General features: G+C 46.3%; 1 protein-coding gene across 2 annotated transcripts in view; it reads left to right on the top strand.

Moving 5' to 3' along the window:
* Window positions 1-14,329, top strand: part of LOC144145410 (neprilysin-1-like) — a 76,347-nt gene that overhangs the window by 28,932 nt on the left and 33,086 nt on the right. For both annotated transcript variants that reach the window (XM_077677013.1, XM_077677012.1), the window contains exon 2: window positions 14,040-14,105. In XM_077677013.1, the coding sequence (XP_077533139.1) occupies window positions 14,044-14,105 (62 nt within the window). In that variant the 5' untranslated portion in view covers window positions 14,040-14,043. The remainder of the gene's footprint in view (window positions 1-14,039; window positions 14,106-14,329) is intronic.

The following is a 14,329-nucleotide window of genomic DNA, read 5'->3' as shown; positions in this document are numbered from 1 at the left end:
AGAACTATCTCAACAAAAGTAAACCAGAATGAGGATTATTGGGATTCTTATTACGACTTCAACCATGATGGTCAGTGAACCCAACCTCATAGTCATCAGTACGCTATAACATCTCCCGTGATCTCGCAATATATTGACCAAGAAGCTGGGTAGGCTTAGTATACATCATAAGTGAACTTTCACTGAGGTATCGGCATCTGCTTTGGGAACCCACGTGTCCTCGCTAGGGATAACCTTCTAAAAAACTGCTTATGGCTAGCAACCCTGAAGCCCTTTGGCATAAACCTCTGCGATGAAGAATTGCTTCAAGATGACTAAGCATGTATTAGTTCAGTTCAGTGCAGTTCAGTTTATTCATATATTATGTACAGAAATATCCAATACAGTGTTCGAACCCATAGCCGATGGGCAAATAGCCGGTTAAATGCAAAATACGCTACGTTTGCAGAGGCAGTAACAAATACATATATTGGAAAATAGGAGGTAAATAAACCTATCATAAAGTATATTAACACAACATAACAACATAACATATCATGTGACAAACCATATCACCAAATAACATAACACAATTATAATATTCGTAACATTCCAATTAAAAACACCATGATTATGATCTATAAAAACTTTGTAAATGTAGTTTTAAAGCCGGGCAAAAGTTAGTTTTATTCTTCACGTTATCAGGCTTGCAATTCCACATATCATCATCACCAGCCTATCTACGCCCACTGCACGGCAAAGGCCTCTCCCATTAATCTTCAATTATCCCGGTCCTGTGCTAACTGCGACCAATTTATCACCGCAAACTTCTTGATCTCGTCTGTCCATCTAACTTTCTGCCGCCCCCTTGCCACGCTTGCCTTCTCTAGGGATCCACTGTGTTACCCTTAATGAACAACGGTTATATTGCCTTCGCATTACATGCCCTTCCCACGTCCATTTCTTCTTCTTACTAATATGTCCTTATATGTGGGTGTTATTAAATTGAATTAATCTTTATCCGTAGGTATTACGGCAAACCGGGAAATTAAATTGGTTATTGGTTTCAGCTCTGGTATTTCCTCTAGGGGAAATATACTCAACAGCAACAGATCGCTATTCTGTACTATGTTATGAATTATTTGCGTATCTTTTTCCGTGTGCACAAAGGTTACGGGTAGTATTCGGGTTAACTCGAAAAGAGGCCGGGTCGGTTCTGTACAATTTGAAAAGTTAAAAATTCTTAGAGAACGCTTCTGCAGCATTATAACCGGTTACAGATATGTCGTGCGCGTACTGCCCCAGGACTCCCGGCAATAACTGAGGCGGCTTTGTACAAAAGTGAAGTACAATATCTGCAGTGTGCCCAGATCAATACTTTCGGGCGCTTTTAGTAAGATATGCCATCCATAGGCCACCTTTGAACAGACGTGTTGAATTTGCGACTTCCTACGCATATCTGACTCGGAGATAATACGCAGATGCTTGGGCGTAGGGACATGGTGAAGTTGTTTGTTGTTTAATAAAACAGATCGCCAGACCTAATTACTTTTTTCTAGAGTGGAAGAACTCTCCCTTTTATCAAGGCTAAGGGAGAGATAACGCTTGTTGAACCACGCTACTACACATCCCACATCTTGATTTATTTTAAGCTGAATTTCGGTGACCGTCGCGCCTACATGTGAATATAAGAGACGTGTAATCAGCGTACATTAATGCCAGTGAATGTTTCAAAATTGATGGAAAGTCGTTGATGTACAAGGAGAATAGAATGGGCCCCAAGACTAAGCCCTTGGGTACGTCGGTTACTACTTTTTGTGCGTCAGATATTCAGCCCCTAAATTGTCACGCATTGACTTCGGTCTGTTAAATAACTGGTTAACAATTCATGCGCCTTACTCCTAAAACCATAATTGTGTAGTTTACTGAATAATGGGGCATGATTAACTGCGTCGAACGCCTTTTTTTATGCCTGAATATACTACTACGACTATATTGTTGTTGTGGAGGGAAGTGTTGAAAATTTGGCTTAAGATGAGTACTGCTGTAGATGCAGATCTTTTCGGAGTAAAGCCATGCTGACTGGGACCTATAGTGTTGTACTTTGATATATACTTCCTGACATGACCACTCAGGATTTTCTCAAATATGGTATTTTATAACACTTAAAACCGAAGTGGGTCTATGACCACTAGGTTCCAGTTTATCGCATTCCTTGCAAATAGGAACTACTTTAGAACTGCTTCAGCGCTGTGCAATTAAATTATACAAGTTATGAATGAAGCGTCGTTCCTTTATTTACACGCAACGTTAGGCTCACTTCCTCGTTGGCGCGGGAAATAACCTACCTGAAAGCCAGCAACGTCGTTTGGAAAGATGTGTTACGCAAAGCTTTGGCGTGCACCAAGAGCGCAGTCAAAGAACGACCTTGGCCACTACGGCACAGTGGGCCGTCGTTCCACATAGGCACGCGCGTCGGCGTTGCGAGGGGTGGCGTCAGGGAGAGATTGGCCGATTAACGGCTTTCGCAGGAGCGTACGCGCTCGTTTGGTTGTTTCGCATTTTGATACCGTATAAGCAGTCTCGCTAAACCGTTCCTGGTGGTAAGGCCCGCAGAAACTGCGGGTAAAACTGCATCGAAAGGCCTTGCCGATTGCAACAAAGTCTAATATGGCGTGCTGCGGGACACACCATATTACTACAGACGAAAGGGATTACGGCGAGTGTGCACAGTATTAAAGGTTTTTGTTATTATGAAACGATTCTTGCGTACTTCGACGGCTTTCGTTCGCCGTCGTCTGGCATAAAGGAAAGATAAGCGCGATGAGAGAAAGCCAGAGTGAGAGTGTGTGAGGGAGGGGGGGGGGTGATAGGGGAAAAAAGGACAGAGGTGAAGGTGGAGAGGGTTGAATTGCGATTAATTCAATGTAATTGGATTGGATTTGATTGGATTGGTTTGCCTGATCAGGGGAGGGCAAACTAAAACTAGAAATAACCTCTACACGCCATAACGCGATGAGGGAGGGAAAGCGAGAGTGGCGAGTCATTGACGTCATCGCGGAATAAGCAAGCACAGCAAGTGAGCGGCGTCGATTTACAGATCAATGACGTCAAGCGCCAGACATAGCAGACACACGCTCGTCACTACTCAGTTCTTACAGTTTCACGAGTTCAAACGGACAGCTGAACGAGCGTATCGTCATGCTAATCGTGAACACAAAATCAACCCAATGTAAATTAAAAAATTAAATACTAAAGAATAATTGTGCGTTTTGCCGCAAGTCGGGGCATTTAGTTTCACGATACTCCTCACAATCGCTGGGGAGGGTTGCTTAAAATTTCTCTACTGCAAATACACTGCCCAGTGGCATGTAACCAGGTGGAGCTTGGGGCTCAAGTATGATTTTTTTTCTGAGGTCCTTGCTTGGGCTAGGTTTGGTTGGGCGAGGAAAATTGTAAGCCACCCCCAGCCCGCAATCCGCAACTTCACAAAGGGTGGAATCTTCAGCGCGGCACAAAGAGTCCTTGCCCTTCGGGACGAGAACGTAGACACCAGAACCCCTTTAAAATGGACACCCGCACACGCGGCGCTAGAGGACAACGAACGGGCCAACAAGGCTGCTCGAGCATTCACCTACCGAGAGACCCTGCAACCCGCCCTACACCCTGTCCACTACATCAATGCATACTAAATCTGCACAGGCTCGCCTATGCAGATACTGGGATGGGCTCCTTCAATACAGAGGCGAAAGACGAATACCCTGCAGCCGACCAAAAAACAAGAAGTTTCATAGAGACGTCTCCATAATAGAACACGTCCAAATCAAGGCCTCTACAGGCACTTCCACCCAGAATTTCGTTATGGCAAGTGTAAACACCACCCCGAGCTTGCGAGTTTGACACCCATAATCGATGAATGCCCTGCTATATAAGAACAAACGTCAGCAATTTAAAAGTAACAGTTATTATTAACAGCAAGGAGCAGTGGGAGACCGTGCTGCTTAGCGAGGACACTGACATCCGGCAGTGGGCTGTCCAGAGGGTCAAAGACGCCACTTTAGGAGCCAAGACATCCTGGCCGAGAACTGAAGCACACCGGCCCTACAAGGCCTTTCCACTGAGCACAATACAGTTACTGCCTCATCCTCCCCTCCGGTAGTCGGGGCCATCGTTGGAAAAGTAAAAACAGAGGAAGAAAAAAGCTGTATGGTGCATCAATTAGGCGCTATAGTAAATAAAGGAGACCCCAATTATTTACCTATGGTTGCAATTGCAGTTAAACCTAGACCGCTATAGCGAGGGTAGGGTAGCATGCTGGGGCAATTAGAGTAAAAGAACAAATGAACAAATGAACTTTCACTGAACGAAAACGGCACGGTTGGTTTGTAGGGTTACGACAAATCTGCTAACAGGTTTTCATGGAGGTCAATGAACGCAATGACACATGACAGATGGAAGGAAAGCAGAGAAGGAATGCAGGCTAATACCGAAAGCACAGATGACGGCAAACAGCGTCGAACACTGCGCATTCAATCTGAGGCCCACGTCTTTGAACCGAAGTACTAGTTTTTGTACTTGTACTACTAAGATGTTTGGCGGGATTCCCGTCAGGAGCGCCGAAGAAGCCATTTATCGCCGTCGGTATTATGACTCTATAGAAGAATCTCGCAAAGTTAACTCATGTAGGGCATGCATTTAAAAATGGTTCCATACAAGCGAAGTAAAAAAAAAAAGAAGATCAAGTGAGATTTCCGCCGTTTCTCAATAAGACTGGAAGGTCACGTTTTAAAAATCACGTTTTTCGATGTATTGATGAAATTTCAAAAAAATCATTTTTCTTCACTAGCTCGCGCTTGCACTCTTAGCAATTATTGGAGAACTTACGATTAAAAAACAGGTAAAACAATATATTGAAACAGTCACGACTGCGTTTTTAATTAAAAAATTATGCGCTCCCTTGATTGGATGACAACGTTGGGGACGACACCTGGTGGCTGCGCTTCATGCACAGTCTGGAGACGTCGAGTTGGGCCAATATATTTTATTCAACTTCGAAGAAAATCGGCGAACCATTTAGACGAGGTTACACTCCATGTTCCACGAGTTTCAGAAAAATTAATTAAGTTCGCCACCGTGAAATTCTTGCACGCTGGTCGCCCAACTTTTCCTACCCATCCTTCGGCAATTTTAATTTCGAGGCTTCGTAAGAGGGGAAAATTAGACTTAGATTTTGAACGTCGTTGCTACTCCGTGGCGTTGATTTGTTCGGCAAATTTTGTGTTTTATTCGTGCAACACCGACCCAGAGTTGTGGACTCGTTGAGGCATACGAAGAAGACGTGTGCTAAGAAAAAATTGGCAGCGTATCTGCTCGCCTTCCTGAAGCATGTTCGAAAGACGATAGTATTCTGCCACGTCCCTGCCTTTCCTTTCTCGTCCTCTCACCCTTCTCACCCCTTCCATAATGAATGCTGTGAAGGTTAGTTAGTTAGTTACGTTTCAGTTTTAGTTTTTCCCGCATCCGCAACGTTAGCGTGCCATACGCTGGGACAGTGCCCATATTTTTCTGCCTCTTTTGTTTTCTTGCTCTGCCCGGAGTAGCACGCTCCGGCGTCTTGTTTTAGAGATTGTCCTTACCTTGCCTCACTTCGAAACATCTTGAACGAGTTTTTTCTTAATTTGCTATAGTACGAGCGAGTCCAACATGCGTCCTTAATTAAAAGAAGGCTGGAACTTTCGGTTAGGCACTTACGTTTTGCCTGAAATACGCCTGAGGTTTCGTGTTCTCTAAATAACGCGGGCTTGTGTTAGGCTTGTCAGCAGGTTTAGCAGTTTGGAATGATTCTGTCTATATATATTTTGTGTCCAAGCTTTTTTTCGCCTTGGCCGGGCACGGCTAAATCGAGTGACAGACAGGCGGACAGGTAGGAATGTTCCGCATTTAGGTAGCCAAAGAAAGACTGGCATTTAAAAGGAGGGCATCACGCTACTCTGCCGTTTCGCCCGTATACGCTGTTAAACTATTCGGCGAAGCTTACAGGAAAGACCATTCCTCGCGCCCCGTTCTGGAACTGTGTATAAAATGATTGCACGAGCTGAGTGCGTCGAATTTGAGGCAACGCGCTGAAAATGTTTCTTCTGTTCAACGTGGTCACTCTCACGCACTTAGAAGCAGCGCAACAGCATCTCCATTGTTTGTCTTCAGGCAGCTTAGACCGACAAATGTTCAACACGTCCGTATGTTTTCCTTCATGTCGCCCGCGCATTTGCGGAGAAATCCTGTTAAGGAAAGCTGGATGCGCACAAAACGTTTATTTAAGCGTCTCTCTCTCGTGCCGAGCGTTGTAGTTTGGCAGCGGTCTTTGTGAATTCCGGACAGGTCGCTTTAGCGGGAAATAAAATTCAAAAATCCAGATTTGGGTGTTTAAGCGCCGAGGCTACACCTGAGGTGCAAGGAACGCCATAGTGAACGGCTCCGGATTAATTTTGACTACCTGGGGATCCTTAACGTACGACGAAATCCAGACACACGGGTAGTAGTAGTAGTAGTAGTAAGTATTGCTGAATGAGGAGGACTCCTTGCATAGCTGCCGGCAATTGCCCCACCTCGATTTCGCTTTGTGAAAGAGAAGCCACCGCGGCCGGGATCGAATCATCGTCCTTTAACGGGGGATGACGAGAAAGGGATCAAACTTTTTATCGCGGCAATTCGTAATTTCAGGGCGTAAGCATGAAGAAAATTAGCCTACGTTACAGCCGTACTACCTCCTTCGCGCCGTTCGTCTCAAATCGACGAGTAAGACCAGACTTCGCGTTGAAGTAGGGCGGCGCGCGGGTGACGGCCCCGGCGTATATACATATATGAGCGGAGGTAAAACGTTCACGCTCGCATTTGGTTCGCATGGGAGCCGCTTACCGGCGTTTATGGAAATAGAGATTCTGCGCGAATCCGACGAAGAAACGATACGCCCGCGTTTTCGTTTTACGTTCCCCTCGTCGGGCGAATCTCATCTGCACGCGCGAGAATTGCGTAATCAGCGCCCGCGCAACCGGAATGAGGCGCGGAAAAAAAAAAACAAAAAAGCGCGCGCGAAAAAATTCGCGCCATACCGGTGTCTTGCTCCGGATTCCCCGCGCGGTCGAAGACCTTCCAGATCGAAAGAAAAGCAACCGTATCGCTTTCCTCCCCGGAGTTTTCCGCATAATGTGATTGGCCGGATACAGATCACTGCGTTTTTTGAAGCCTGAGAAATGAGAAAGCTTGGAAGGCTTGCAAATAAGTAGTCTTGCTATGATGACACCACAAGAAGGCTTTCTTTTGGTCTCAGCGGTGACGCTATAACACAATAGCCAGTGAGGCTAGATTTCGTGGCGAAAGCCCAAGGAAGCAGAATGCGATGTGCGTGAAGGTGACAATGCATAAACAACCGAGTTTAGTGTCCACACTATGGAACAGGTTGTCACTGCGCTCTTGTTTTAACAGGATCTACACCGTCGCCGTACGAGTCGATCAGCCTAACTTCTGTCATACACGTTTTAGTTGAGAACACTAAAAAAAAAAAAAACACGTCACACCTGCATATGTGGAAGGATGTACAGTGAACTCCCGCTAAGATGAACTCTGTAAAGACCACTTCTCGCTTATACCGAACAACGGGACAACGTTTGTATGGTTTGTTATAGACCCAATGAAAAAAAAAAATACGGTTAAGATGAGCAGCCTTGCACGTCCTATTCTGTTAAGACGAACAACTTTCCGGGTGACCACCACTGCTGCCGAACATGGTAGCGAACATGGCAGTAGCAAACATGGCAGTCTTGGCGGGCGTGGCGGAGCGTTCACGCGACCACAGGGAAAGAAAAGGTATGGGAAACCACAGCGCGAAGCGAATTCACGCTACGGGGGAAGGGAGGGAGCGAGAAAATAAGACACGCAGATAAAGCTACCACTTCTCCCCCCTTTCAACCCGCGGAGCCAGTGGTAAAACAAAGGGGAAAAAAAAGAGCGAGGGTGCGTTTTGTGGTCGCTCTGCTCCGGAGGAGAGAGGCGCAAAACAAGGAGGATATAAAAAAGTAAAAGAAAGTTACAACAGAGGCTAACTGTTCGCTAACGTAGCAGCTGTCCTGACCAAGGCCGTTTTTCAGCGGGAGCATGCGAGTTCGCGTCGGTTCGCGTCGCGAGTCCCACCGCGTCATCACCGAGAAAGCGAGGAGTTCCCCCTGTGTCTCTACTACGTTGTCGCTTGAGGTAGCGGGTGGACGCTCTCCGTCGCCGCTTGGACTGGATAAAACGCGGCAACAGCACTTGAAGACCGTCTTCTATTAAGTTGCCCACTCGAATACATGACTTTTTTTGTCAAAACCTCCATTGTAAGTATCCTTCATTCACCGTCCCGAAGCAAGAAATTTGCATGCAACTGGGCGTGTTGTGGCGGGAGGGCTTCTGATAAGACGCACTTCTGATAAGACGAACAAATTACCATGGTCCCTTCGAGTTTGTCTTAACGGGGGTTCACTGTACATAGACCTTTCCAATTTCTTTCACTGAGTGGCCATTTTATTGGTGGGCTGTGCCAGCGTCACTGTAAGTGGCGCAGTCCACAGGGGGAGCTAATTGCGCATGGGCAACACATTTCAGAACATGTTCTGACCTTATCTAAGTTTTAAAAAAAGGCAATATCTGTAAAAGTAATATAAAATGGAGGATCCTTCGCACACTCTCCTCCCACGGGTCGTAAGTTGTCACGAGCATAATTCACCCCACGATAGCTCTAAATTCCATCCATTAATCACACCTACTTCTCGTTTTCTTTTGGATTTTAATATTTGTGGCGTTTTAAAGCGCCGAAGCTACACCCGGGCTATGAGGCGCGCCGTAGTGGAGGACTCCGAATGAGAAAAATGTAAGCTTCGGCTGGCATCCACAATCATCGAACACAGTCCCCTAAAACGTGATTTGGAGAAGCACTTGGCGGTACATCTGACGTTGACGTTGCCTTTTTCAAGTTAGCTATTTCTTCAAAGCTACCTCGCTGCCTCGTTAACTTGAACTCAAGTGTTGATTATGAGGTTTAATGCAATGACGCTACACAGGTGATGAAACGCACTGTAGTGGAGGGCTCCGGATTAATTTTGACCACCTGGGGATCTTTAACGTGTGCCGAAATCTCGACGCACGGGCGTTTTCGCTTTTCGTCTCCATCAGAAAAGTAGCCACGGCGACCGGGATCGAACCCGCGTCTTTCGGCTCAACAGTACAACGCCTTAGCCACTGAGCCACCGCGGCAGGTCGTTTCCTGCTGTAGCGGGAACACCTACCTTCTTTTCCCTATAGCGGCGGGTCGTTTCCTACGGGAGAGGGAACACCTACCTTCTTTTCCCTTTAGCGGCGGGTCGTTTCCTACGGGAGAGGGAACACCTACCTTCCTTTCCCTATAGCGGCGGGTCGTTTCCTACGGGAGAGGGAACACCTACCTTTTTTCCCTATAGCGGCGGGTCGTTTCCTACGGGAGAGGGAACGCCTACCTTTTTTCCCTATAGCGGAGGGTCGTTTCCTACGGGAAAGGGAACACCAACCTTCCTTTCCCTATAGCGTCGGGTCGTTTCCTACGGGAGAGGGAACACCTACCTTCTTTTCCTTGTGCAGCGAAACTGTGCAGCCAGTGGCGGTGCGATAAATGTTGAACTACAAAGTGGTGTGTCCATTCCCTTCCGTGGGACAGGCATGAAAAACCGATAAAGGACGCCCAGTTTTCTGGTACAGTTCATGTAAGCAGGCATATCGAGAAATTCGAACCCCGCTCTCAAATATACGATATGGCTTCCAGGCCTCTTAAACGAAGAATGGGTTCCCCGCATCTCACAAAATTATGCTAAAAAACGTGAAGTGTATTCTGGTTTGTTCCAACGCATTTCGCGACATTTATCTCTGCTACCCTTAGCGCGTTCCAAGGTCTCAGAAGCATGGCTTCGTGCGTATACGGGACGCCGATTTTCCCGTGCATCATGAACTACTTCTGAATAATGTTTTTTTTTTTCGACTCTCGCGAACTCACGCCCCCCAACATACGCACAGTCACTTACGCAGTCTTGTAAGGAAGCAGAGGAAATAAAAACTCCGCATACCGAGGCTTCAAACAAACCGAAGTGGGGTTGGCGTAAGGCATGCTGTTTTCGGAGAATTTAATACCCTTATGGATCGAACAAAAATACGTCTGCCTTGTCGGCTACCTAAAATAATCGCAGTGCACGGGTTTCTCATTCATCGTGAGCGATGATGACACAGACCACAAATAAGTGAATGGCGCTGTGCTGTAAGGGAGCCCTTTTTAATAGAGTTTAAATTGCCATCAATATTGCATCGTACTACGTTCAGCGCACACTAGACCTTTTTATTAAAGAGGCCATGATGACAAAATACAACTTTATTCAATTTTTAAGAACAAGCCTTCGGTAACTGACTGAGCTAACCGAAAAAAATACGAGGAATATTGAAAAGATTTTCATTTTCTCGCTAGAGCGACTTATTACGGGCAGACGTGACGTAATAGGGGCCATAACTAAAACATAGTAACTAGCGCATAAATGGCACGTTAGCATTCAAGTGATACGGTCATACGGAGCTAGAGGCCCCGCTACAATCCCCGTGCCATGTCTCTTGGCGGTGTTGTCGTTAAATCTTTTATTCAAAAAACTGTGATTGGTTCCTGCGTCATACGAATCGGTAAAACACGAAAGTGAAATGTACAGCGAAATCTGCAGCTGAGCATGGTTTGCGGGTCGGTGGCTGTCTTGTGGGTGTGTTTGGCGAGCGACGTTCTGCTGGCGGGTCGCTTCGGCAGAGGTGTACTGGGGTCATTTCCGTGACGGATATCACGTCAGTGAAACCTTGGTGTATACTGGCATGAAACACTTTCGTGTTAAAATGTAAAACCCGAAAACGAACAACCCTAATCATAACGCACTTTTTAGTAGTAAAGGTTGCTTCCCCGCAAGAAGACCGTGTGTGCAAAGGTGCACCCTACAGGCGCCTTGCTTCTTCGTACTGGCGTCATTTCCGTGACAGATATGACGTCAGCGAAATCTTCGTGTATCCGGGAATAAAACACTTTCGTGTTAGAAAGGGAAGGCCCGAGGCCTCGTGTGGGAATTGGGAGGGGAGGATTCATTGATGAAAGGGGTTAGTATGAGGTCGTGGTCATAGGGAGGCGGCATGAGTTTTTTCACAGGAGGGCTGCTCACCATTGAATGGTCTATTCACTGCTGTAGGCCATCGCTATATAGCTCGCGCTAGAACGCTCTTAGTGCCGAACTGAATGATAAGGTTGATGGCGTGTTCATCTAATGTGAGAGGATCGAAATGGGTTTAGGGATCTTGGTTTCGAAAAGGGAAATTCTGGTATCGAGAGAATGGACATTTCCGGTTGATAGGGGGGGGGGGGGGGGGTAGTACCATTTGCGCATTGTTTCCGGTGAAAATGATACATAGAATTCGTTAATAAATATTTCTTGGGTTCTTGTAAGAAAAGGGTGATTGGAAACGTGATCCCTCGGCGTAAGTTGCTTGAGTCGGAGTTTCTTTTCGTGCTTGTACTGGTGTATGCGGATGGGGGGGAGGGGGGGGGGGGTATGCTGGTACTTTCACTCGGCTCTAAGAACTCAGGAAGGTTGGAAGCCTGGGCGACTGCGGGGTATTCGGAGGAGAGAAAAGAGCAAGCCTCCTGCGCAACTTCGTGGGCTGCCTGATTCCAGAATGCCGCCAAATTTACGTAAGGAGTCCATTCTATGCTGACTTGAATGCCATACGGCTGTAGGGCGATTGTTTGCCTGATAATCTGGCTTGCGGAAGGGTGCGTTGAACATGGTCGTCGAAGTTCTTGAAATACTTCGTAGCAGTCAGCTAATATTCTGATCTTTTTTGGTATGGGTTGATGGTGGTCAATCATTAGGTAGTCAAGAGCATGGGTAATGGAGAGTAGTTCTGCTTCCGTCGGTGTGACAGTTTTTGGCATGCGGGGTAGCTATAATGGTTCGGTCATCTGGGGAGACCCAGGCCGTTCCAACATTTGGCGGTTTTCTGGAGTCCTACAGAAAAAATTAAAAAAAATCCGTTTCAAACCTTCAGGTTAACAATGTCAGTATTTATGACAAACCTGAAATCGCCAAAGCTTTGAACCAATATTTCTGTACTATATTTACGAAAAATGATGATATCACACCAAGCTTTGCATTCAACGAGAACGAATTGCACTTAGTGAAAGTGTGTACCACTGAACAGGGGTTGTTAATTTTACTCAGCTCAGGTGGAAAAAAATCATAAGGCATCGAAAAAATCCCTAACTCATTTCTTGTCCGGTACGTAAATTGGCTTGCCAAATAATCTATGTCTTACACTTAATAAATCACTTGCTTCCGCTGAGCCTGCTGACTGGATGTGAACTAAAATAACGCTATACCAAAAAAACTGAAAATCGCTCCATGATAAGGTCATATCAACCCATTTCTTTACTCAGCACATCTGTAAAAGCACTTGAACACGTGATGTATAAACATATTTTCGAATTCATTGACTAGAACAACATTACAGGCTCTCGGAAACGCGGGTTTCCTCAGAGGCCTCCAACAGTTATTAAAGACCGTTCATGATTCCGGCACAATGTTACATAAACAAGGTCAAATCGATGTAATCTTTTTAGACCTCGAAAAGGCATTTCCTCGGGTGTCACACTCAAAGTTACTTACCTCAAAGAAATACCTAGGAAATTTGGCGCAGCTGCCACTGAAAAAAAAAAAAAAAGCAGAGCTGGGGGTCCACCTAGCTTCCGGTTTTGCAAGGTTTTGTTAGGCTTCGGCGCGATACTCTGGGTTGGATCGTAGCCGTCTCATATGTTATTGAGCAGCGACACGACGGCGTTCGCGCTTGCTTCTTCTTCCTCGGGAGTTACGTACTTATTCGGACAACCATATTTTGTGGGAGTGTAATCGTTGGGCTGGGCGCGGAGTCACGAGGCGTTGTGTGTTGCCGACTAGGCGACACGAAGTCGCTCCGTCGGCGCAGTGACGGCATAGCTAGGCGAGGCTGGGCTCCGCCTGAGCAGCTGCGCGAGGGTAGTGCCGGGCGCCTCGCGCCGGAGAAGTTTCTTTTCTTGTTTTTTTTTTTTTTTTCTGAAACCACAGGACCAAGCCCAAGCTTAAACAGCTCCGCTAAATAAAACCAATGTTTGTGACCTGAGTCAAATATTATCTTCCTTTCCGACGTCAAAATGTAACCCTGGATACCGTATCCTCAAGCACTGCATACGCAGAATCAGGCATTCCACAAGGCTACGTTCTCGGGCCGCTGTTCTTTTTACTATTTATTAATAATATTGCCTGTCATGTGACCGTAAGGATAAAGCAGTTTGCTGACGAATGCATTATCTGCCATGAAGTCCGTAATCATAGTGATCAGGCCCTCTTAATAAAGCATGAGGTAAAATACAAAATTATAGTACCACATGGCGGATGATTCTAAGCCCTAGCACTGCCATTTTCCGAAAACCCGATATTATTGAGTGTTGTCAGCGATTTGAAGCCTCAGCAAAAGTGACAGATGGGAGAGCAAGAAAGAGAGAGTAGAGGCTTGGCGGGAGGGATTAAGGAGTGAGAGGTGGGGTGAGTAGTGAATTCTATTCGTCAATACAATCCTGTAGTCGAAACGGAAAATCCCCCGCAGCGCTGACCGCACCGAATCCAGTCAACAGACTGCCCGTACGTATGTTAATTTCCCTTCAAATGAACAAAAAGAATACTGGCGTTGAGCGGGAGGAGGGGAAGGGATGGAGGGGGGGGGTGTAAAATACGACGCACAATGTGTTGCTCATAGGCCCCGAAATTGAGTCGCCGCGGCGGGCAAATTTGAGATTTGACAGGTAGGGAAACCTAGCGTCATGGAAATATTTCTGTGTGTCCTTAACATTACTCAGTGCGATTAATATTGTGGATTGCGTCCTTTTCTTGTGAAACCCGGCCACTCGCGTATCAGCGCAGCTTTCTGATTACTTCTTTACGATTATCTCGCAGCACCATGGTGACCGACACAGAGGCTGGGAATCCTGCGGTTCGGAGAAGCCTCAGCCCCCTCCCATCGTAAGCTCATGATGAGACTCCACCCACTGTACACCTCCCAAACAGCGCTGATTTTATGCGAATCACTTCACTCGCCTTGCCGTGCGCGGAAGCACGCAGGCTCTTTACTAAAAATTGTGCGCTGTACATTGTCGAAATAGAGCTGCATTTGCGTGATAATTACACGCGCGAAAAGATGCCTTCTCTCCACCAAACCAAAACCAAAGGAGGAAAGATCGTTTTTG

The sequence above is a fragment of the Haemaphysalis longicornis genome, unplaced genomic scaffold (genome assembly GCF_048455015.1).
Source record: "Haemaphysalis longicornis isolate Haplotype H1 unplaced genomic scaffold, Haemaphysalis longicornis Haplotype H1 scaffold_7, whole genome shotgun sequence".
Taxonomy (NCBI): domain Eukaryota; kingdom Metazoa; phylum Arthropoda; class Arachnida; order Ixodida; family Ixodidae; genus Haemaphysalis; species Haemaphysalis longicornis.
This window is presented reverse-complemented; position numbering and strand designations above follow the sequence as displayed.